Here is a 24,862-nt window from a genome sequence, read left to right as displayed (position 1 = left end):
ATATTTATTATGTGTAATAAATGTGTAAAATAGTATGAGAGTTTTCTCTAAAAGCAAGGTAGGGGGCAAGAGAGCACATGTGTATATCTTAAATTTCCCTATAATACTTTCTCTTTGTAAAAGGCATGCCTATTTTGAGGCATCTTTTATATATATATATATATATTTTTTTTAGTTGTAGATGGATACAATATCTTTATTTTTTAAATTAATTTATTGGTGCTAAGGATCGAACCCAGTGCCTCACGCATCTGAGACAAGCACTCAGTCACTGAGCTACAACCTCATCCCCTTGAGGTTTCATTTTTAAAAACTCTTCACTTGTCTTTCTTTCCCCAGATAATAGATGCTACTCAGAAAGGAAATTGCTCTCGTTTCATGAATCACAGCTGTGAACCCAACTGTGAAACCCAAAAAGTAAGTTGAAATAGATTTTGAATTTGGGATATTTATTCAAGGTTGTTCTTCTGACTATTAATTTTAGATTTTATATTAGAGGTATTCATGAATTTTACTTTGTGTGTGTGTGTGTGTGTTTGTGGTTCTGGGGATTGAACCCAGGCTCTTGTGCATGCTAGGCAAACATCTACCAACTGAGCTAGATCCCCAGCCCACTATGAGTTTTACTTTTTATCATTTTTTTCCTCCACTTTTAAATTTCATTTTCCAATAAGTTTAGATTTATAGAAACACATCATTGCCAAAATAGTACAGTGTGTTCTCTTATGCCACTCCTTACCTAGCTTCCCTAAATGTTAATGTCATATGTAATAGACATAATACAATGGTTATATCCAAGGTACACTATTAACTAATCAAAGACCTCATTCAAATTTTGACAGCTGTTATTTTTCTGATCCAGAATCTGACCCAAGAACTCAGCATTTGATTGTTTCCTTGCCCATAATTATTTTAGATATTACTTCAAAGGTGCCAAGGTACAAAACTAAATTTTAATTTTATTAAGTCCATTATGCACTGTTATATTTGGATTCTTTATAAAAGGTGTTATCCAGGTGCCAGATGTAACTATTTTAATGGTACTTATTAGGGTGTAAAAAGCCAAATTTGAGAGAGATTACAAGTTTTAGGTTAAGAAGGCTATGGATCCACTCCCCCAGAAAAAGTAAATATCATTGAGCTATGGACCCATTATCATTGGTTTCCTCTCATGTTAAAATCGTGCTTTTGACTCCTGGATGGTTTTTGTTCTTTGATCTGTGTACTAAAAGATCTTATATATGACTCTTCTAAGAGCCAATCCATGTAACAGAAGAGCCCAGTCTGGAATCATTTAACCTAAGTTATGGTTCTAGTTCTGCCAGAACTGATAACCATATGTTTAGCTGTGAGATTTCCACTGTCCCTTAATCTCTTCAAGTCTGGGCTTTTCATCAGTAACATGTACAGATGGTCTAGAATGGAGTTGTATATTTTTTGACATACTTACCTGGGACTACTATAAGGTCTACTTTCTGTGTGTCTGGCCCCACATTTTCCCCCCCTGTTTTAGCAATTTTAATTGTCTACCCCATTTTAATTCTGACTTTTATCAATTCAAGAATTGTTCTGATGCTGGCCTTTTTGTTGCTTCATAAAATCAAACTTTTATTTATTTATTTATTTATTGTGGTGCTGGGGATTGAACCTAGGGCCTTGTGCGTGTGAGGCAAGCACTCTACCAACTGAGCTATCTCCCCAGCTTGAAATTAAACTTTTAATGTCAGTGTTTCTAAATTTCCATGACCTATCTTATCTTAGAACATGGTTACTTTTAGCATATTAATATAGATTTTCTTGTGATACTCAGTGACACCAAGCATTATTTGCCTATTTTCAAAATATGTGAATCTTTATGTATGGAAATGTGAGTTAAGATAAGTTGAAGTAGCAATTACTTTAGTTTTCTTTTTTTCTTTAATTAGTGCATTATAGTTGTACATAATGGTGAAATTTGTTACATATTAGTACATGTACATGATATACCAATTAGCAGTTACTTTTATTAGAGACAGATTATAGATATATTTGTCTGGTAGTTCATTAAACAAGAGTAATACTTAAAGTTAGTTTATTTAAGGAAAAAAAAAGATTCCTTACTTGGTGCAGCGGCATATACCCATGAGGCTCAGGCAGGAAGATTGGAAGTTGGAAGCCATCCTGGGCAACTTAATGAGACCTGTTTCAGAATTAAAAGTAAAAAGGGCTGGTTATATAGCTCAGTGTTGGAGTGCCCCTAGGTTTAATGACCATATCATAAAATAAGAGGTATATGTGTGGGGGGGGGTGGGGAGGGTGAATTTCTCATTTGCTATTTGTCAAAAACCTTTGTTGCCTAAAAGAGTCACATGCATAATTAAGCCAGATGACAAATAATCTTCGTATATCCCCCATATCTCTCTCTCTCTCTCTCTCTCTGTCTCTCTCTCCTCTCTTTCTGTCACACATACACAAACACACACAAACATAAAAACAGAGATTAATTGGTTACTGATTTCTTTTCTTTTCAATAAAACATCTCAGTGGACTGTGAATGGACAACTGAGGGTTGGGTTTTTTACCACCAAACTGGTTCCTTCCGGCTCAGAGTTAACATTTGACTATCAGTTCCAAAGATATGGGTAAGTATTGTTTCTGCTCTATTTTGCCTGCTTCTGATGGGAAAATAGGCAATTTAGATAGAGAGATTTAAAACTTTCATGTGAATTATTACAAATTATATTTAGTATCAATTTATATGTATGTATACTGTTTTGATTTTGGGTTGTTTTTTCCCACTTCCGTTAAGGGTTATTTTACGGGAACAGTACAATTTTCTTCTGAACTTCATGCTGTCTTATTTATGTTAAAAAAAAAAAAAACCAAAAAACTTTGTCATTATAGAAATGCCAACTCTGTGTTTGTATGTATACATAATTCAGCTTTAATAATTATCAACTGATGACTAATCATGTTTTACCTAAACCATATTCTACTCTTAAAATTAATTTGTTTTGAGTGTTGGGGTGTAGCTCAGTGATAGGCACTTGCCTAGCCCACATGAGGCACTGGGTTAAATTCTCAGCACCACATAAAAATAAATAAATTATATAAAGATATTGCGTTCATCTAGATCTTTAAAAAAAAAATTTTTTTTTTTTTTGGTCTATTCAAAACAGTAACTGAGGCAGTAGCAAAGGATACCACTAACACTAAAGTGGGGGAAGTTCTTATTTAATAGTTCAAGGATAATAACTAACTTTGAAACATATATAAAATCCACAAGTTTTAACAGTGTTTAAAAAAATGCAGTGGACTGGGGATATAGCTCAGTTGGTAGGGTGCTCACCTCACATGCACAAGGCCCTGGGTTCAATCCCCAGCACCACAAAAAAAAAAAAAAAAAAAAAAAAAAAAAAAAGGCAACTACAGTTAGTCATAATTGAAAGAACTAATTCATGACTGAAAACTAGTTTAAAATAAAAGTGGGACAGACTGGGGTTGTGGCTCAGTGGTGGAGTGGAGCGTTCGCCTAGCAAGTGCACGGCCCTGGGTTTGATCCTCAGCACAACATAAAAATAAATAAATAAAGGTATTGTGTCCAACTACAACTAAAAAATAAATACTAAAAAAATAATAAAAGAGGGAGTTGGGTGTGTTGGCACACATCTGTAATCCAAGTGATTTGGAAGGTTGAGGCAGAAAGATCACAGGTTCAAGGCTAGCCTGGGGAATTAGCAAGATCTTGTCTCAAAATAAAAAGGGTTGGGGATGTAGCTCAATGGTAGAGCCTTTGCCTAGCATGCACAGGACACTGGTTTCCATCTCCAGTATTGCAAAAAATAAAAAATTTAAATAGTCTAAAAATAAAAATAGTAGAGAGAAAAGTCAAGCATTTATCTTGCCTTTTATAGATGTTCTCTAGTTATTGAATTAAGAACAGTATTATAATTTTTTGCAACACCTAAACAAATTAATAGATCAGAATAGTCATTATCAGTGGCTACTAATATCAAACACAGACTCTACTAATTGTGCCTTTATTTATTTATTTAATTTTGGTACTGGGGATTGAACCCAAGTGTGCTTTACCTTTGAGCTACATCCCCCAGTTCCTGTTTTTTATTTTGAAACAGAGAAGTTGCTGAGGATCTTGCTCACGGAGTCTGACTTTGAACTTGTGATCTTCCTGCCTTGGCCTTCTGAGTTACTGGAATTGTAGGCATGTGCCACTATGGCTTAGTTTTTTGTGTCTCTTGATGAAAGGACACAGTGCTAAATGTGAAATTGTTTTACTAAAAGAAATTTTGCCTCTGAATTAGGTCTCTAGTTCTAACTTACATATTTGTAGAAAAATACAGGAAATGGGAACTACGAGATGTATTTATCAAAATACGGACTTTGGGAAATTGTAGAACAAATGGCTTGGCTTTTTGAATAATTCACAAGAAAAACAGAGTGACACAATTATAATGTTTGGGATAAATTAGTTAAAAGGTATTTGAGATAATGGGAAAATTTGAATACCTAATGGATATTTGATGTTATCAAGGATATTATGGTTATTTTTATAATGATACTATGGTTGTTTTTAGAATGTTTTTAGAAAATGTTCTTTATATCTAGGTATATATCCCGAAAGGCTGATATTACAATTGTTTCCTTTTGTCTTAAGTTTTTTTTCTTCTCTGGGTTTTGAGGGCTGTGCCTTGCACAAGATGATTTCTGATTATTAAGAAACCAATAGTTAAAAGGGTGGAAATTTCAAATAAGGTACAAAACTCTATTAAACCCCCCCCTCCCATTATACCTGTGTAAGTTGGTAGCTTCTGGTTTTTATACTAAAACAGACACAGCTGGAGAGTTTTTTTGTTTGTTTGTTTTGGTGGTGGAGATTGAACTCAGGGATTTGTGCATGCAAGGCAAGCACTCTACCAACTGAGCTATATCCCCAGCCCCTTGGAGAATTTTTTTTCATATTTAGTCCTTTTAGTGCTACCATATGAAAAAAATTTAATTCCTGTACTCTGTTCGGTTTGGTTTCAATAATTGCTTGGTTTCAATAATTGCTACTCTGGTGGTGAAGTTGTTTCAGATATTCCTTCAGATATTTCATGCTTCATGTTTTAGAACTTGGTGAACTCTGCAACTGATTATTTGATTATAAACCAGGACAAATGCCAGATGGCCATTTTCTATTCTAACTGTCTGCTTCTTTTGTCATATACTGTCCTATCATGTTCTGTGTAGGACTCAGTACTTGTATTGAATATTCTCTTTGAGGAAAAGGAAACTGGACATTAGGTGATCTTTGTAAATCCCTACTTGATTTATTGAATAATTTATTTTTGTGTCTCTAATTGTTAAGGTCTTATACTAAAGTCAGTTTACTTTTTGGATGCTCCTTTATGTTGTCTTCAGTTGCATAGGTAGTTTCTGCCGAAGCCTATAGACTTGCATCTGTGTTCTTTTCTATCATTCTCCCTTACCTCCATGGTTACGATTGATTATTGTACTTGTTATTACAGTGTATTATTCTTATATGGTAATAACTTTTAATGATGAAGTATTTCCTTTTTGAGTATCATGTAATCATTTTATACTTGGTTTAATAATCCATTTTATTTGTTTTATGTGCCAATTAAACATTTACATTTGTTAAAGTTGCCTAGCTATATAAGCAATTTTGTTCTTAGCCCAAATATGTATGATTTCTTATTTTCAAAAATTAGTATTCTCATTAAATGGAGAAATCACTCTTTAACTTGTTGCCTAGTTTTGTGTAACAAGTAAAAGAAGACTGGAAGAAGAATGAATTTTTTAAAAAATAATTTTTAGTTGTCAATGGATCTTTTTATTCATATGCGGTGCTAAGGGCCTCACATGCCAGGCGAGCACTCTATCACTGAGCCAAACTCCAGCCCCAAGAATGAATATTTTTAAGAGCTAGTTTTAGGCACTTCTGTTAGTAGCAAATTTGTTGGAGTATCTTAAAACTAACCATTTTTTCTCTTTGTTTTAATTTCCTTTAGACCTGTATGATTCTTATATGTAATTGTTATATTGTTGACATTTTTATACGGTTTACTTCAACATAACTGACTTCTTTCCTGTGCTCTTTGAACAGCAAAGAAGCTCAGAAATGTTTCTGTGGGTCAGCTAATTGCCGGGGTTATCTGGGAGGAGAAAACAGAGTTAGCATCAGAGCAGCAGGAGGGAAAATGAAGAAGGAACGGTCTCGTAAGAAGGATTCAGTAAGTGTTCCATTTTTCCTTCAACTTTCATAGTAAAAATTTTTAAGAAGATAAATAGCTTTTCTGATTGAAGTTTAAAAAAATCATACTACTTTACTGAGAAATCCAGGATCAAAAGAGATATTACTAGATAAGAGGTGTGATTGACTCTTTTTATTTTAGATTCTTTGAGATTAGAGTTGGGAACTGAGAATTATTGAAGTAATCTTGAAAATACCAGAGCTAATAGATATTCAGAACCTGTAAAATTCAGTACAAATCAAATATTTTGTCTTTTCTCTTCTGTTATATACTGTCCTATCATATTCTGTGTAGGACTCTATTTTTAAGTCTAGTATGTATTTCTAATTATTTATTATACACTTGTCATCTGTTTGGAACTCTAAACTTTTTTTTTTTTAACATTATTTTAATCATTGATGGGCCTTTATTTATTTATTTATACGTGGTGTTAAGAATTGAACCCAGTGCCTCATACATGCTAGGCAAGTGCTGTACCACTGAGCTCTACACCCCAGCCCTAAACTTTATTTATTTATTTTTTTGAGGTGAGAGACTTGTATGTTGCCCAGGCTTGCCTTGTAGTCCTTTGCTTAAGCGATCCTCCTGCTTCAGCCTCCTGACTAACTGGAATTATAAGCATGAGCCACTCTACCCAGTGGAATAGACAACCCAAGAAAGGAGTTTTCTCAGATGGTCTTTTCATTTAATGAAACAGTAGTTGATATGTTTTCCCCCTCCTATTTTTTTTAAAAACACCTGTCTCACCTGATGAGTGAGGATAGTATCGTATTACTAAAAGGACTCTCAACTGGGACAAGGACTTTGAATTGTTTTTTAAGATTTCTCTTTCTGCCCTGGACATGATCTATAATCCCAGCTGTTTGGGAGATTGAAGCTGGAGGATCACCAGTTCCAGTCCAGCCTGGGCAACATAGACCTTGTTTCAAAATAAAATGAAAACAAAATCATAAAACCCCAAATTACCATTTTCTTTTTTGGGGGGCGGGGGTAGGCAGGGGGAGCAAGTACTGAGGATTGAACCTAAGGGCACTTAATCACTGAGCCACATCCCTAGCCCTTTTTTGTATTTTATTAGAGACAGGGTCTCACTGACTTGCTTAGTGCCCCTCTAAATTGCTGAGACTGGCTTTGAGCTCGGGATCCTCCTGCCATAGCCTCCCAAGTCACTGGGATTACAGGCGCATGCCCCTGTACCCAGCTTCTTCTTTTTTTATTTTGAGGACCCCTTTACTAGAGCCCTGTTTTCTTAAAAAAAGTACAATCTTTGTATACCTGACTGGGTCCATTAAAAAAAAAAATAAAAAGGAAGCATATTTTAAAGGCTGATCCCCAAATGTATGAATCTTGGTTGAAGGGCTGTGCAGGGACTAGAGTTTAGAGCATTAGTCAGCAATGTTTCTCATGAAATTGACTCATTCTTGGATTTTGGAGAAACCAATACTGTTAAGAATTATAAATGACAATTTTATTTGTGTAGATATGGAGATAAAGCACGAGTATGCTGAAAGTATGATGAGTAAGAAATGATGTCAGTAAGTGCAAATTAGCTTGAGGGAATTATAAAAAATCTGAATTCTATAAGAAGATATGGTTAGTACAAAACATTGGAAAGGGCTACTTAAAAATGCAGAAAAGGACAGTACATGACAAATACCCATATTTTTTTTACCACCTAAGATGAACAAATGTTTTTTATTTTTTGTTTTTGGTTGTTGATGGACCTTTATTTTATTTATTCATATGTGGTACTAAGAATCAAACCCAGTGCCTCACACATGCTAGGCAAGCGCACTTCCACTGAGCTAGCCCACAAATGTTTTTTTGAGTATTGTGTTTACTTCAGTTTTCTTTTTAGAGAGCATATATGGTATAGCTGTATGCCAGGTACTTGACTCATTGACTCATTTAATTAACTCTTAAATTAGATATGGTCATTTTCCCCCTTTCACAGATGAGACACCGAAGCATGGAGTTTATAAGATCACCTCATGTCTCTGATCTTAACTATAACGCTACAGTGTAGTTGACTAGAGAACAATCCCATTGCTTCTCACCTCTGAGAAAACTGTGTCCATATTAGTCAGTATTTCTGTGTTTAAAATATATTGAATTGCAGAGTTTTTTAGAAATGATAAAGCATTGGGGCTGGGGTTGTGGCTCAGTGGTAGAGTGCTCACCTAGCATGTGTAAGGCCCTGGGTTCAATCCTTAGCACCACATAAAAATAAATAAAATAAAGATATTGTGTCCAACTATAACTAAAAAACAAATATTTTTTAAAAATGTGTGTGTATATATATTCATAATATATATCCACATTTTGTTTTTACTCATATTTTTGAATTTGATCAATGTTGACACAAATATATAAAAATTACATACATATATAAATAATAGTTACTTATTTATTGGTACTGGTGATTGAACCCAGGGATTGAACTTGCTAGGCAAGCACTTTACCATGAAAGTATGTGCCCAGCCCTTTAAAAAAAAATTTTTTTTTTTTTTTTGAAACAGTGTTGCTAGGTTGTCTAGGCTATGATCGTTCTGCCTCAGCCTCCTAAGTAACCCCTATTTGTAATTGCCATAAAGTTTTTCATTGTTTAACAATTTATTTACATATTTTACTGATGGACACTTACGTTTCCAATTTTCCAGTGCAACAGTGAATATTTATGTCTCTTATGCATGTTTTTAAAATAAGATATGTACATGGGGGCTAGAGATATATGGGGGCTAGAGAGATGGCTCATTGGTAGAGTTCTTGCTTTGCATGACCAACACCCTGGGTTCAGTGATCCTTAACAATGGGGAAAAAGATGTATACATCACTGTGGTGTCCTTAGCCTTCTTTTTGGGGGGCGGCGGGGGAGGAGAGGGTGGTTTACTGAGGATTGAACTCAGAGGCACTTGACCGCCGAGCCACATCCCCAACCCTATTTTATATTTTATTTAGAGACAGGATCTCCTTGAATTGCTTAGCACCTTGCTTTTGCTGAGGCTGACTTTGAACTCTTGATCCTCCTGTCTCAGCCTCCTGAACCACTGAATTATAGGAGAATGCCACCATGCCCAGCTTCTTACTTAGCCTTCTTGATTTGACTATTTCAGGAATTTTTTTTTTTAAATTCCATAAAGATTGCTTTTGTTGTTAACTCTAGTTTCATGTGATTGACAGTTTATCAGAATAGCCGTAAAATAGTCATTAGACATGACCTTAGTTCGCATATTCGTAAGAACTTTCCTGGGCTGGGGATGTGGCTCAAGCGGTAGCGCGATCGCCTGGCATGCGTGCGGCCGGGGTTCGATCCTCAGCACCACATACAAACAAAGATGTTATGTCCACCGAAAACTAAGAAAATAAATATTAAAATTCTCTCTCTCCCTCTCTCTCTCTCTCTTTAAAAAAAAAAAAAAAAAAAAAGAACTTTCCAGTGGCTGTTTTCTGTTTTCAGAACTTATATAATAAACACATTTTAAAAACTGTTTTCTTTTTGGTAGGAATCGGTCATGTAGTGTTATGATTCATAGGCAGTACTATACCCATTATTACCATTATCAATTAGCTTACTGAGGCCTTGACAAGATTTAAGGACAACTCCAGAGAACTTGGATCTAGGTATTCCAGTGATTGGTTTCTTTGTTTATATGCTGGTAATGGTGTGTCCATTTCAGGATAGGCTTTGGTGCTTATGAACTGAATTAGATATAAATTGTATCCAGTAATCATAGGTTACTGGATACAATTATCATAGGTTACTCCACATGTAAATTTCTGTTCAAAGAATGAATATTTTGGGTAAACCTTTGCTGTGATACCCAGAAAGAACCTAGGTTCTTAGAATGATGTAAAAGATCATTTGACTTTAACTCTAATAAAGATTTTAATACTAGTTTAATTTTACTTGGGTTATTTCCTGCTGAAATTCCCTATTGTTTGTCTAGATTTTGAATTCTGCAGTTTCAGTTGAGCAAAATCATATAAATAGCATCTCTTGAATTCCCAAGAGTGAGCCTTGATAAAGCCATGGAAAGGGGGCTGGGGCTTAGCTCAGCAGTAGAGTGCTTGCTTAGCACGTGTGAGGCCCTGGGTTCAATCCTCAGCACCACATACAAATGGATAAATAGAATAAAGGTATTTAAAAAAAAAAGATTTAGTTAAAAAAAAAAAAGCCATGGAAAGGACAAGATAGCAATAGTTTAGAATATAGTTTTGCATGTATAAAAATATTAACAAAAATGTTTGAGTAATGATTGCATTATAATAGTCTGAATAATAGTCTTGATTGGTAAGCGTTTAAAAAAAAAAAACACTTTGCTCTAGCCAGGTGTGGTGGCGCACGCCTGTAATCCCGGTGGCTCAGGAGGCTGAGGCAGGAGGTTCACGAGTTCAGAGCCAGCCTAGGCAACTTACCGAGGAATTTAGCAACTCAGACCCTGTCACTAAATAAAATATTAAAAAGGGCTAGGGATGTGGCTCAGTGGTTAAGCATCCTGGGTTCAATCCTCAGTACACAAAAAAAAAAAAAATCTTTGCCCTTATAAATCTACCCATATATAGGTCCTTAACAAAACTATAAATTCTTTTACAACGTGATTATCCTGTTAGGTATGTCACACACTAAGTGTAAATACTTACTTGCTGAAAGTATAAGTCTATTATGACCCAATGTCATTTGTTGCTTGTAGTTTGAAATTGCAAATGAGATATTTTTAAACTTCCCTTAGTCTCTGTTATGTTGAGTTTATGAAACAAATTAATTACTGATTTATATAATAAAGATGGTGACAAGCCTTATGAAGGAGAGGAAATATTTGCTTTCAGCAGATGTCCAGAATAAACATATGAGAGTCCCTACTAATCAGTAAGAAAAAACAACTAACATAAGAAAAATAGACAACTCCCTCAGATACTTCACTAATCTGAATAGCCAATAAATATGGAAATATGTTCAACCTTATTAGTAAGGGAGTACAAATTAAAAGTACTGTTTACACACTTGCCAGATTGATAGAAATTAAGTTTTATCATGCATAAGTTTGACAGGCGATTTCATACACTGCTTGTGGTGGGTGAAAACACTTCAGCATTATTTACTAAAAGGTGAATGTACGTGTACCATATTGAGCCAGAATTTGTACTCATTGGGTGTGTAACCAAAGAGAAGATATAATATCCATCAGAAACCATAGCAGCATGGCTTAGAATATCAGAAAAGTTTGAATCATTAACATTAGAAACATTTAACATTAGAAATGGATAAATTATACTATAATTATATAATGGAAGAAATAGTCATGAAAATGGCTGCGTGCTACAACATGGATGATTCTTAAATCATAAGGTTGAGTGAAAGTAACCTATAGTAGTAAATCTATAAAGAAATTAAAGAACTTTCACCTAAAAAGTTAAGATAAATTATATCTTTTTAATTGGTGCATTATAATTATATAGTTGTGGGATTTGTTGCAACATATTCTTTTTTTTTAAAGAGTTTTTAAAGATGAACTCAACATGTTTATTTTATTTATTTATTTTTTATGTGGTGCTGAGGAACGAATCCAATGTCTCTCATATGTGCAAGGCAAGCTCTCTACTGCTGAGCTATAACCCCAGCCCCTGTTGTTACATATTCATGCATGCAAAATAAATTATTTCTAGAGCATAGGAAGGAGAGGTGTTCTAACTTAGAAGGATGCATGGAGCATTTATGGAATGCTGACAGTATTTCAGTTTTTGTTTTTGTCTTAAGCTGGGTAATAGTTATATATACAGGTGTTGCTCACTTACTGTTTTATTAAATCTATTTGTTTGCTAACACAGTGTGTGTGTGTATATATATATAATATATATATATAATATATATATTTATATATTATATATATGTATATATGGTCTATTTCATCAAAAAGTATGTAAAGTAGTTCTTAAATTCCTTAAAGATAGTCCATGGGCAAAAATATTAATTACAGATGGTCCCCAACTTAATGATATTTCAACTTAACAATTTTTCGACTTTGATCTCTTCTGGCAGCTAGTGATATACAATTCTATACTCTTCTGATGCTGGGCACCTATAGCAAGCCACAGCTAGTCAGCCACTTAATCATGAGGATAAACAACTGATACTCTATAGTATACTATATCCTAAGGTATGAAATTCAGTAGGTAAGGTGTATGAAATACATTTTTGACTGAACGATGTTTTGAACTTACGATGGATTTATCTGGACCTAGCCCCATCATAAGTTGGAGACCATCTGTCCATCTGTCTTAAAGAGTAAATGCTATCTTGGACTGATTAATATTTAACTGAATCAAAGTTTTCAAGTGCTGTATACTTGTGCATATACGTATGTTTTCAATATCAATAATTTATTAAAATATATCCTAATTCTTACATTTTTATGTTTACTTTTAGTTATCACAGGTGCTTTTGGGGAGGTGGTGAACCATAAATAAAATTATTTTTAGTAAATATAAATTTATTTATTTATTTATTTAGGGAGTTGGATCCAGGTATGTTCTACCACTGAACTACATTCCTAATCCTTTTTATAAGTTGAGTCAGAGTCTTTAAGTTTTTCAGACCAGGATCCTGCTATCTCAGCTTCCCAAATAGCTGGGGTTACAGGCATTTACCACCACACCCAACTGTCACTGTTATTTAAGCGTAATATTTAAATCTGAAGTGCCCAATGAATATATGTAGATTACAAAGCATAGTTTGGAAGTAAACCTTTGTGAACATTTCTGCTTCTTTTTCCTTGTGAAGCCCCTCAAAGTTGACCACTTGTAATTGTGTCTCACTCCTTTGCTTTTTTAAAAATCAATTTTCTATGTATTTATCCCCAAAATGCATATTTCAAGATGCACAAAAATGGTTTAATATTAGCATGTAATCTTCTGAAGCTCACCTTTTTACAAGATCAGTGGATATTGTTGCATTTGGCTGCACCTAATTTCTTTCATTGAGGAATTATAGTCCATTGAGTGAAAACACCAGTTTATATTCAATCAAGCCACATATTATTGGCAGTGTTTTGCTATTATGAATGTTGCTTCAGTGAGCTTTCATATGCGTCTGTGGCTCTTTTCTTTTAAAGAGGAATTGTTGAGCCAAGGGGATACAAATATTTTTCCAACTAATATGTTTTTTTTTTTTTCCTATAGTACTTTTCATCTAGTATAATTTGCAGTTTTTTTTCCTGTCTGGTTTTATTGTAAATTCTCCTTCACCTAAAATTATATTTGACTTAATTATATTTTTTATAGCAAAGAAAAATTTAATATTTTCTCACAATATGAAAGTGCTAAAATATGGTATATGAGTTATATGATTATTTATTTAGTATATATTAAGTACTTGGCATAGTGATGAATAGTTTAAGAATATTTTATATAAATATATTAAAATCTGCAAAAGTGATATTGCTGTCTTATTTCACATAGGTTAATAGTTATATCATGGGTAAATTTTTGCATAGGTAAAAGGATTAATCTAGGTCCAAAGCCAATTATTGCCTGAGCTGAGAGTCATACCTATGTATGGCTGGTACTTTCTCCCCTAACTCATGCTCTTTTAGTACCATTGAAAAAATATGCACACATTAAAAAATCAGTTCTCCAAATGTTTTCAATTTTATAAGAACATGCCTATGTCTTAATATATATAAAACCATGATACAAAATTATGGGCCAGTGTAAATACTCCTAGAAAAATGGTTGTAAAATAATATGTCAAAGAATTATCAGGTATATCAGCACCTGGATGATTTTATTCCTTACACTTTTAAAGTTTTCTGTAAAAGAACATGAGCTTTTTATAATTAAAAGTGACTAAGATTATTTCATATTTACAAGCGTTAAAAGTTTATTGCAATAATTTGCATAGTCTACATTTTCATATCAGTTATAAAAAATCTCTGCAGAGCATATTTTTATTAAGATCTTATAAATCTTTATTTTTAATCTAAATCAAATCCCAGATCTCATTACCTGCATTTCTTGATACATATCTGATGGATGAATGAAATGCTTTTCAGATTGGTCTTACCAATTTAGATTTTCATCACTTTTTGACTTGGTAGTATCAAAATTTTTCCCCTCCCTAGTCTAATAATATTTCCTAATGTGGTCTTACTTTCATTTTCCTAATTACTGGTGAGACTGAGCATATTTTCAGGTAATTTTATTGTTAAGTTATCGAGGGGTTTTTTGTTTGTTTGTTTGTTTGTTTGTTTGTTTTATTTTTTTAAATAACCAGATATTTTTCTTTGCTGTGGTAGGTAGATGGAGAGCTAGAAGCATTGATGGAAAATGGTGAAGGTCTCTCTGATAAAAACCAGGTACTCAGTTTATCACGATTAATGGTTCGAATTGAAACTTTGGAGCAGAAACTTACCTGCCTTGAGCTCATTCAGGTGAACACTTAATATTAATTTACTATTTATTTCTGAATTTGGGTGAAATATTTAAACTATAATCCAGCTAATGAAAATAGTTTTATTTTTTTTAAATGGATTTGTAAGTTTTGCATGACTTTGAAACCTTATACTCTTAAAAATGACTGAAGAGTTTAATATTACTAGTAGAGCTTTCTCTTTTCTTCATGGCACTTTCTCACTTTTTCATGGCACAATCCCCACATTACTCCTATTCTAGTTATTTTTAGTATATGATCTCAAAGCAAGAAATTTTAACAGTAATCTCATTTATTCTAGTTTATTAAGTATGCTATAAGAAATCGAATGATAAAAAATGATCTTTAAAAAAAAATAACAAAAGAAAGCATCTGAAAGAGAAAAAAGAAAATGATTTAAGGACTAATTTTTGTGGTTTTGTTTTTTCAGTAAAAATAGTAGATGACAATTTTTTCCTTAGTTATTCAGACTTGAATTTCATCATAAATGATCTTTTTATAATTTCCTACTTTTTAGGTAATTCTAGGTTTTCTATCAGAAAGGCATACATTTTACATGTCAGGAAAAAAATGTACTCCTTTACTTTAAAGCATTTGTTAGTTGTATATTTCTGTTGTGTGTGTTTTATGAATATAAATGAACTCTTTGGTCCTCTCCATGGCCTTCTTTAACACTCTCTCTGGTATCGCCTCCCCATTATCCTGCATCATCCTCTCTTTCACCATAAAAGAACACACACTCACAGTCCTGCCTGAAGTCTTTTCTGGAACGTCATGGGCTGTCTTTATTGTGGATTTGGATGGCAGAGCTTGGTGATGGCCGGGAAAGTAACCAGAAACTTCAAGAAGAGGTTAGTTTACATTTATCCTGCCTTTTTTTTTTTTTTTTTTTCCTCCAGTACTGAAGATTAAACCAAGGGATACTCTACCACTGAGCTACACTCCTAGTCCATTTTACTTTTTATTTTGAGGCAAGGTCTCACTGAGTTGCTGAGGTTGGTCTCGAACTTGTGATCCTCCTGCCTCACTCAGCCTCGTTAGTCCCTGAGATTATAGATATACACTTACATCCAACTTGCTTATTTCTTAAAACTGTCATATTGATTGCTCAGGTTAAGGATATGTGGTAACATCAGGGATTATGAATTTCATACTATATTTATCATTGGCATTAATTAATAAAAATTATTACCCTCATATCATTTCTCAAACCATAACCTTTCATATTTCTTGCTAGTTTGTGAGTTTGCCCTCCAATTTTTCCTGTGATATCTACTTAAAGTTTGGTACTATGTAGCTGGGAACTATAACAGCAAGATATGATACTGTAGTTAAGTGAATGATCAGTTTGTTGCTAAGATCATAGTTTTAAATGATGGGAAATGATATACAACTTTTATTCTGGGGTTCTGAAAAAATGGTGAAGAGCTAAATTCTGGATTACAAGAATAAGGACATTCTGAGAAGCAAATAAGTTAAAATAAGATTGATTAGTAGTATTGTTTAGTGGAGTTGTAGTTTTTACACCTTCCATGAAATTTCTAATTTGCATTGTTTTTTAAAAATCATAATTTCTGATCATCTATTTAATAAAACACTTTTAGAACCAAAAAACAATGAGGTAATTATTCTTGCCTCCATCCTTCTTCCCTGGGGTTTCTCTAGAACTACGTTAGAGAGTATTTTGGTAGAAATTCTTGGATTTCAGAATGGGGGATGTGTCTGCGATTGAAGAGAGTGTCTCTTCTTGCTAGATAGCTATTTATCAGCAAAGATTGAGGAAGTAATGTGAGACATCTTTTAAATATATGTTGTTACATGTTTCCTAAGCCTCTATTCAGTCAGTTGGGGAACTTTATAAAAAACAATATTCGGGTTAAGATCTAGTAGTGTATATATTTTTTAAAAAGCTACATAGGTTTGGGAACTACTATTCAGTTCCATTTAATGTTGTGAGTAGTCATCTTCTCTACATTTTATTCTTGTGGATTAGACTTAATTAAATAGTTTTCCTTCCTTTCTAAAGGAAAATAGTATTATCTTAAATAGTTTATTAAAGTCATCTATGTTTACAGAGAGTTAACATCTTAATTTAGTAAGACTACAAAAATGTAGTACTCCTGCAGAAATAGCTGAGTCCCATCTAGAGGTTTGAAAGGTCATCTGTACAAAGTGATATGATTAATTTTTAATTATGTTTAATCAGATTATAAAGACTTTGGAACATTTGCCCATTCCTACTAAAAATATGTTGGAGGAAAGCAAAGTACTTCCAATTATTCAACGTTGGTCTCAGACAAAGACTGCTGTACCTCAGCTGAGTGAAGGAGATGGGTATTCTAGTGAGAATACATCACGTGCTCATACACCACTCAATACACCTGATCCTTCCACCAAGCTGAGCACAGAAGCTGACACAGACACTCCCAAGAAACTCATGTTTCGCAGACTTAAAATTATAAGTGAAAATAGCATGGACAGTGCAATCTCTGATGCAACCAGTGAGCTAGAAGGCAAGGATGGCAAAGAGGACCTTGATCAGTTAGAAAATGTCACTGTAGAGGACGAAGAAGAGTTGCAATCACAACAGCTACTACCACAACAGCTGCTTGAGTCCAAAGTAGAGAGTGAAACCACCATGGAGGCCAGTAAGCTATGCACATCTGAACCAGAGGCTGACACTGAGATAGAGCTGAAAGAGAGTAATGGTTCAAAACTAGAAGAACCTATTGCAGAAGAAACACCATCCCAAGATGAAGAGGAGGGTGTGTCTGATGTGGAGAGTGAGAGGAGCCAAGAACAACCAGATAAAACAGTGGATATAAGTGATTTGGCCACCAAACTACTGGACAGTTGGAAAGATTTGAAGGTAAGAAAACAGTTTATGTTCACTTTAACTTGAATTATTTAGTTGTAGAGTTCTTTAAACTTAAGTTGAATTGTCTACTTTTCTAGTCATGTATATTTCTAAAAAATGGAATACCATCTCTGTTACTATCAGCTAATGATAAATGTGTCTGAACTATCATTTAAGTCTTGGCAGGAGTCATAGCAGCCAATATAGAAGTTCCCCCTTTTCCCTCATTAAAAGCATATCACATTAGTTTCTTAAGTCATTCAAATGCTCTTTACATGAAAAGCAAAATTAATAATCAGTTGAGTAGGGGCTGGAATTGTGGCTCAGCGGTGGAGTGCTCACCTAGCACGGGTGGGGCCCGGGTTCGATCCTCAGCACCACATAAAAATAAAGGCATTGTGTTGTGTCCATCTACACCTAAAAAATAAGTATTAAAAAAAAATAATAACCACTTGAGTAACAAACTTGTGATTCTACTTGAAATCTATTTGAAATGAAAAAAATTAAATAAAATTTATTGGAAAACCAAAGGAATTTAGCAACTTTTCATCAAAAATGAACATGAATTTTTATTTTAGAAAACAACTTTAAGGAGCTAGTTGATATTTAATTATTTCCATGGTTTCTGAAATAGATCTTTTTATTTTTTATTTTTTTGGTACAGGGATTGAACCCAGAGGTACTTAACCACTGAGTTATATCCCCAGCCCTTTTTTAATTTTTTGAGACAGGGTCTTGCTAAGTTGCTTAAGGCTTCACTAAGTTGCCAAACCTGGCTTTGAGCTCATAAGTCTTCTTTAGCTTCCTGAGTTGTTGGGATTATAGATGTGTATTATCATGCCCAGCCAGACCTACTTTTTGATGCCTATTTCTTTGGAAAAAAGATGTTATCTTAAAGAAAAATAGAAAGGTCTGGAACTCTTATGGCTAATACATACATAATCTTTTGTTAAAAGAGCGTAGTAAGATGTACAGGGTTTGCTTTGCCAAAATCCCCATCTGAGTCTTGGATAAACACAAGAGTGTATAACAAGCTGAGCATATGAGAAGCATGGTAACATTTTGGTGTTAAGTGATCTGTAGGCCTTGAGGACCCTGTGGGAACAGGTTACTTTCTACCTTTCTGTTTTTCTGTTCCTCTTTTCTTCTGCCCAAGGTGAAATGGTCAGATAAACCAGCAATCCAGGTTTATTTGCAGCAAGATGAACCTACAAAACTCACCCCATTAGGTATACTGTGATTTGACCTGATGAAACTGGAACTGACCTTACACTGAACAAAATAAATAGTTTGTTGATTGTATACAGTGCTTCCTATTTCCTACATTGAGACCCTTTAAGTCTGGTGTGGTTTCAGCTTTTATTTGCTGATTTGCGCTCCTACTCATGTTACTCTTTCATCACGTTCATCTTTTTATAAATATAAAAGGAAATGTTCATAGTAAGTCTGCTTATGAAACAGTGTGTGAACTACAGGTATGAGAATTGCATTTAGTTAAAAGAGATGTCAGGATGGTCACTTGGTGGACCTTTACTTAAATCTTGCTTTGTGACAGCCCAGAGGTCCCTAAAAGAAGTCTCTCTTGTGTTTGGAGGTTGCCGGTGGAACCTGAATTTTAACTGTAGCTTAGTAATAGAAGTAGTGATGGAGACAAGTATACAAGATGATTTATTCTACTACGATTGAACCTGAGGGTGCTCTACCGCTAAGCTACATCCCCTGAACTTATAATTTTTTATTTTGAAACAGGGTCTTACTAAGTTTCCAGGGATGGCCTCAAACTTAGAATCCTCCTGCCTTAACCTCCAAATTAACTAGGATTATAGATGTGTACCACCCTATAGCCATAGTTATGTAGAAGGAAAGTGAATGGTGGGGAGTTTGTAGACAATTTTTTGCTTGGGGAATCTCTGGTTGACCTAAAATTTTTAAATAGCTGAGGTACAATCATCATAAACCTGTCTTCGTAGACTCTGTAAAAAGCAAATATTTTTGTTTCTCTCTGTAATAGGTTGTTTCTGTAATTATGATGGTGTGAATTATTCTCTAGGATATATTTAACCTGATTAGATGTAATTGGAATAATTTAAACTCATTCTGGAGGTACATTTTTCAGTCCTACAAATTGTTTCTTCCCCTTCTTCTTATCCTCCCCACTTTTATCTGAAAGATCAAAACAGTTTTACAGTAATAAGTAAGTTTATGATCCCTTTGGCTTGAGGTTTAAATTTTATTTATACTTAAAATATATTCTTCTTATTCTTCATACTTTGGGTTTATCCTTATTTTTAGCATCAAGGGAACCATTAAATAAAATTCTCCTTTCTTCAAACTAGTTTGTTCTGGAATTGCATTACTGAGAAACTGTCTTTACTTGACTGTGAGTGGTGATGTTTTGTTACCAATTGGTGCAGTGTTACAAATTGGTTCTTAATTCTTCTATCATTCTAATTAACATTTATTCTGGCTTTGATTTCTAAACTCTGATTATGGCTGTCCTTTGAAAAAAGATACTTTAGATTGCATTTAAGTAGTAGTCTGAATTTCAGGAACCCATAAATTTGAGTATGTCTTAGTGAAACACATTGACCTAATGTGATTACTGTACATCTGTACTATCCCGGCATTGAAAGAGTTAACTACTTCTGTCTGACTTCCACCTATGTGTTCAAGTAGACATTGGCTGAAAAGAAAATGTCTTATTCAACCAACCTTTATTAAGCACCTGTTGCCAAGCAGTATATTAGTTGCTGGTACTTAATTTCAAGATCATACGAAAAAACATTGATTTGAGATTGTGGTTATATTAGCCACTCCAAGTCTGCCTGACCTGGGGCCACCATAACATTGCTGAACATGTGCTCCACTTGGCTTCTCTACCCTGGATGGAGTGAAGAACTGAAAGCAATTGCTTCCCATTCCTTAATACTTGGTTTTGCTGTGAAGGCAGACTATAATAGGGATCATCAATAAATGAAAGAGGGTGGGAGGGAAGGGAATGAAGCTTCATGAATTACTCTTTGTCCTCCCAGATCTGATGATGATCCCCTTGTAACTTGAACCATTTCCATCTAGCTTCTCAGGGCAGCAAGGAGCTTGTTAACATCACCAGCTGACCATGTGTCTCCTTTTCTCAACTCCATTTCCAACTTCGTGCTGAAGAAAAACGAGAACCTAGCGTGCATTCTCTGAAGAAACAGGAAGATGGTTGGGAAGTTGGATGATGCATGAAAAATATAATAGGTGAAAAGAGGACAGAGGTGGTTAACTCACTGGCGCCGGCGTTATTTTGGTGCGTCCATTGCCGACAATGGATGTCGTTCCGGGAAAATCCCTACTTCTGGCGAGAAAGGATTAAGTGAGCTACTTTTTCTATACCTATATACACAGGACCACTGCCTTGACTCCACAAGGCTTACACACTTTGACTCCTAAAGTAGACCTAAACCAGAAACATCACCTAGCACATTGTTACTTATGAGCATGTATTCATTTTCATGTGCAAATTTACCAGGCTACATTTTCAGCAGGGACATGTACATAATTTCTGTTTGCAAAAGGAGTTGTTGTACATTATCCCTCATGCTGAAAATATAGCCTAGATTTCACAAGGCAAAACGGCTGATTTCAAGTAATAACTAATTATAACTTGACTGGAAAATCTTCATTCATTTGGATCATATGAAGAGGAGGTAAGGTTCTCATGAACTTGGCGATTTCAATTGCTGTTAAACATCAAAAGATTGTAGTAATTAGTTATTCCAGAGCTTCTCTTGTAAATACCTAGAATATAGGATATTCAGCTCTCCTTATAATGAAATCTGGGTAGTTCTTTTTGTACCTGGATTTAGATAATTTAGGGACAGCATTCCCTGTGCATGATAAGTTAAGCTCTTCTTATTGGCTATTCATGTTCTTCTTCTATTCATCTTTATCTAGACATATCTTTAATTATAAAATGCAGTATTTGCCTAGAAATCTAAGCATTAAACTCCCGACAGAAAGCTAAAATAAAACAGTTAACCAAAAGTGAAAAGTTTTGAGTCGCTGCTTGGAATTTCACTCCATCACTATGTAAAGTCTGTGCAACATTGAAGATGAAGTTACATGTCCTGGATTTCTGTGATAAATTTCAAAGTTCTCAGTACAGTAAAAGATATTCTATATCAATGAGGATCAATATTACTTATCCTGTTTTTTAAAAAATAAATTTAGACTTGTCCTCCAAAAAATGCTGTTTTAGATACTGCTGCATTAAAAATTTGGTAGAAGGCAGAAATGTTCTAAAACTCTCTAGAGGTCCATTTGTTATCAGATAAAATATTTTCATCTAAATTAGGGATTGACCAAATATGCATTACTGCCTATTTTATGAAGTGTTTTTGAAACCCAGCCATACTCATCATTTATTTATTGTCTTTTGGCTGCTTTTACACTGTGGTGATAAGAGTTAAATAGTTGCCACAAAGATGAAATGGCTCACAAAACCTATAATATTTACTATCTTGTCCTTCACAGAAAAAGTTTGCCAACACCTGATCTAAATGATAAAGTACTGAATCTGGCAGCTGTAAATATTCTGGTTTTGAATGAAGTCATTTTCACTTTACTCTTTTGGGTGAGCTCTTAATTCTGTTTCCATAAATACATAATAATCATGTTTCTATTGCCCGTTTAGTTAGGCTTTTTAAAACTTCTGACTTTGTTTAGGAAAAGTTACTTTAAATGATTTAGATGTAGAACTATCTGAGATGTGAGAGAATGATATTTGTTATAAAAAAAGGTTTAGTTTAGAAGAGACCTTAAGGAATGTTGTCCTTTCTCAGGATCATGAACAAATCAGCCAGAAACTTAAGAGACTTTTCCAGTGTAAATTTAGGTGGTATAATTTAGTCTTGTATGTAATCATAATGAAAATATATACATTTTTCTCCTTAACATTTTAAATTTTTAATTCTAGTATAATTTCAGACTGAAAACACTGAGAATAATATTCAGTACGTATTCTACATACAATTCAAATTCTGGTGAGAAATATAGAGAAAATTGGGCTAAATATTCTTCTAAACTTTTTGTTCAGGTTCCCCAGTGTTAACATATTGCCAAATTTTCTTTATCTTTTTTTTCTGAGTAAATTACAGAAATAATGTTCCATAATCCCTAAACAGTTTGCATTTCCTAAAAACGAAGACATTCTCTTGTGTGACTTTAGTATATTTACCAAAGCCAGAAAATTATAGCAATATAGTACTATCATCTGATAACAAATTTCATTCAAATTATACCAGTTGTTCATATAATGCCTTTTATATCAAAAATAGTAATTTTTTTTTCTGACCAAGAATCTAGTGTGGGAGCAACATACATTGAGTTATATCTTTTTAAGTATTATTAATCTGGAATAGTTTCTTTTTCTTTCTTTTGTTTTAGTTGTAGACAGACACAATACCTTTATTTATTTTATTTTTATGTGGTGCCCAGGATCAAACCCAGTGCCTCACAGGTGCTAAGTGAGCTCTCCTCCACTGAGCCACAACCCCACCCCAGGAATAGTTTCTTAATCTTCCTTTGTCTTTTATATACTTAGCCTTTTTAAATATATATATTTTTAAAATTTTGTGGATTATCCCTCATTTTGGGTTTGTCTGAAGTGTTTTTTTTTTTTTTTTAATTTAGATGATATGTTTTTGTCCATAGTGTTACAGTAGTATTCTTCATATGATAATTGATTTATCCCATTCCTGGCATTGTCCACCTTGGTCAAGGTATTGTTTGACTTCTCCAATGTAAAATTATTCTTTCTCCTTTTATAATGAAAAAACATCACACATGAGCAATTTTGAAAATATGTGAATTCTGTTTTTCATCAAAATAGTCAGTTATGTTCAACATCCAGGGTTATGCCTGAATCACTGTGTTGATTGATAAATGAGTTTTCTAATCCATTAAACTTTTTTTTTTCTGTTGATTGGTTAGCATTCTTTTTAAGAGTAAGCAAGGGCTTTACAAACATTTGTTTATTCATTGATTTGTGTTAATGTAGATTCATGTACTCTTGTATTATTCATTAGATTATTATCCATTAATTCCATTATTTGGTGCTTAAATTGTCCCATATTTGGCCAGTGGAAACCCTGTCAAATTGGCTTGTGTGTCATTTTGACATGTCTTGTTTTTTAAACTTCTGGCACAGTATATGCTATTGTAGGTTCATCTTGTACTTGCCCTTCTCAGACCATTAGCCATTTCTCTGAGACACTGTGGTTCCTTGTGCTGAGAAATGATATTTTGAAATTAATAGCTGGATTCTAGATCATCATTGCTACTGGTGACGGTGCTTCTGAGACTTGAGAAGGCTGTATTAAAATGTGTGTGTCTATATGTACAGAATATGGCCACTCTACATTTTCTCCTATTAATCTGAAACTATATCCTCTTCTGAATCCTTTGTGCTTTCTTCTGTGACTCTCATTTATTATTTCTCTTTTGACTGTCCCTTAAAAGGTTTATTTTTGGAGCACCTGATATTTCTTTTGTCTTATATATTATTGCTTAGACACTTGTTTTTTCTTCCTAAACCATGAAATCTTAAAAGGGCAGGGACCATTTCTTCCTTTTTGTAATAGGCCATATCATATCTTCTTTACCACTTTTAATTCAAGATCCTGTTATTTCTTGCTTAGACTCTTGTAGCACCCTCCTATTTGTCCTTATACCCATTTTTCTCCCACTTCAGCTATCTTTCATTCTTCTATAGAATTAACTTTTTTAAAAAATATTTTTTAGTTATTTATTTTATTCATTTATTTAGATGTAGTGCTGAGAATTAAACCCAGTGCCTCACACATGTGAGGCAAGTGCTCTACCACTGAGCCACAAACCCAGCCCCTAGCATTAACTTTTAACAACATGTAAGTGATTAATAAGAATCTTTAGCAGCATTACAGACATACCCCATTACTCAAAGAACAAAGCCTTTGTAGTATGGGAACTACTTCTATGTCTGTTTAACCTTCTTTCCCAACAATTTTTCTTACATACTCAATGCATGAGTCATATCTGCTCATATTTTTCACTTCTCCATGTCCTTGAACATATTATTCTCTTTGCTTGGAATATCTTCCTGTTTTCTTCCTTTACTTAGACTTATGGTTGCAGATCATTCTTTAATTTTGCTTTGTCCTTTTCTGTACAGTATAGTAATCTAACAGATTACTAAAATTATTTGCTTAGATGCTTGTTTTCTCTTCCTAAATCATGAGATCATCAAGGACAGGAGCCATTTCTTACTCTTTGTACTAAGAGTTTTATTATTAAAATGTTATA

At 33.9% G+C, this 24,862-nt stretch overlaps 1 protein-coding gene across 1 annotated transcript in view; it reads left to right on the top strand.

Moving 5' to 3' along the window:
- The window catches only part of Setd2 (SET domain containing 2, histone lysine methyltransferase), an 84,590-nt gene that overhangs the window by 14,796 nt on the left and 44,932 nt on the right, over positions 1 to 24,862 (top strand). The window contains exons 5-10 of the mRNA XM_076844792.2: positions 340 to 417; positions 2,524 to 2,621; positions 6,107 to 6,233; positions 14,546 to 14,680; positions 15,411 to 15,530; positions 16,886 to 17,548. Coding sequence (XP_076700907.1) covers positions 340 to 417; positions 2,524 to 2,621; positions 6,107 to 6,233; positions 14,546 to 14,680; positions 15,411 to 15,530; positions 16,886 to 17,548 — 1,221 coding nt within the window. The remainder of the gene's footprint in view (positions 1 to 339; positions 418 to 2,523; positions 2,622 to 6,106; positions 6,234 to 14,545; positions 14,681 to 15,410; positions 15,531 to 16,885; positions 17,549 to 24,862) is intronic.

This window comes from Callospermophilus lateralis, chromosome 1 (genome assembly GCF_048772815.1).
Source record: "Callospermophilus lateralis isolate mCalLat2 chromosome 1, mCalLat2.hap1, whole genome shotgun sequence".
NCBI lineage: Eukaryota > Metazoa > Chordata > Mammalia > Rodentia > Sciuridae > Callospermophilus > Callospermophilus lateralis.
This window is presented reverse-complemented; position numbering and strand designations above follow the sequence as displayed.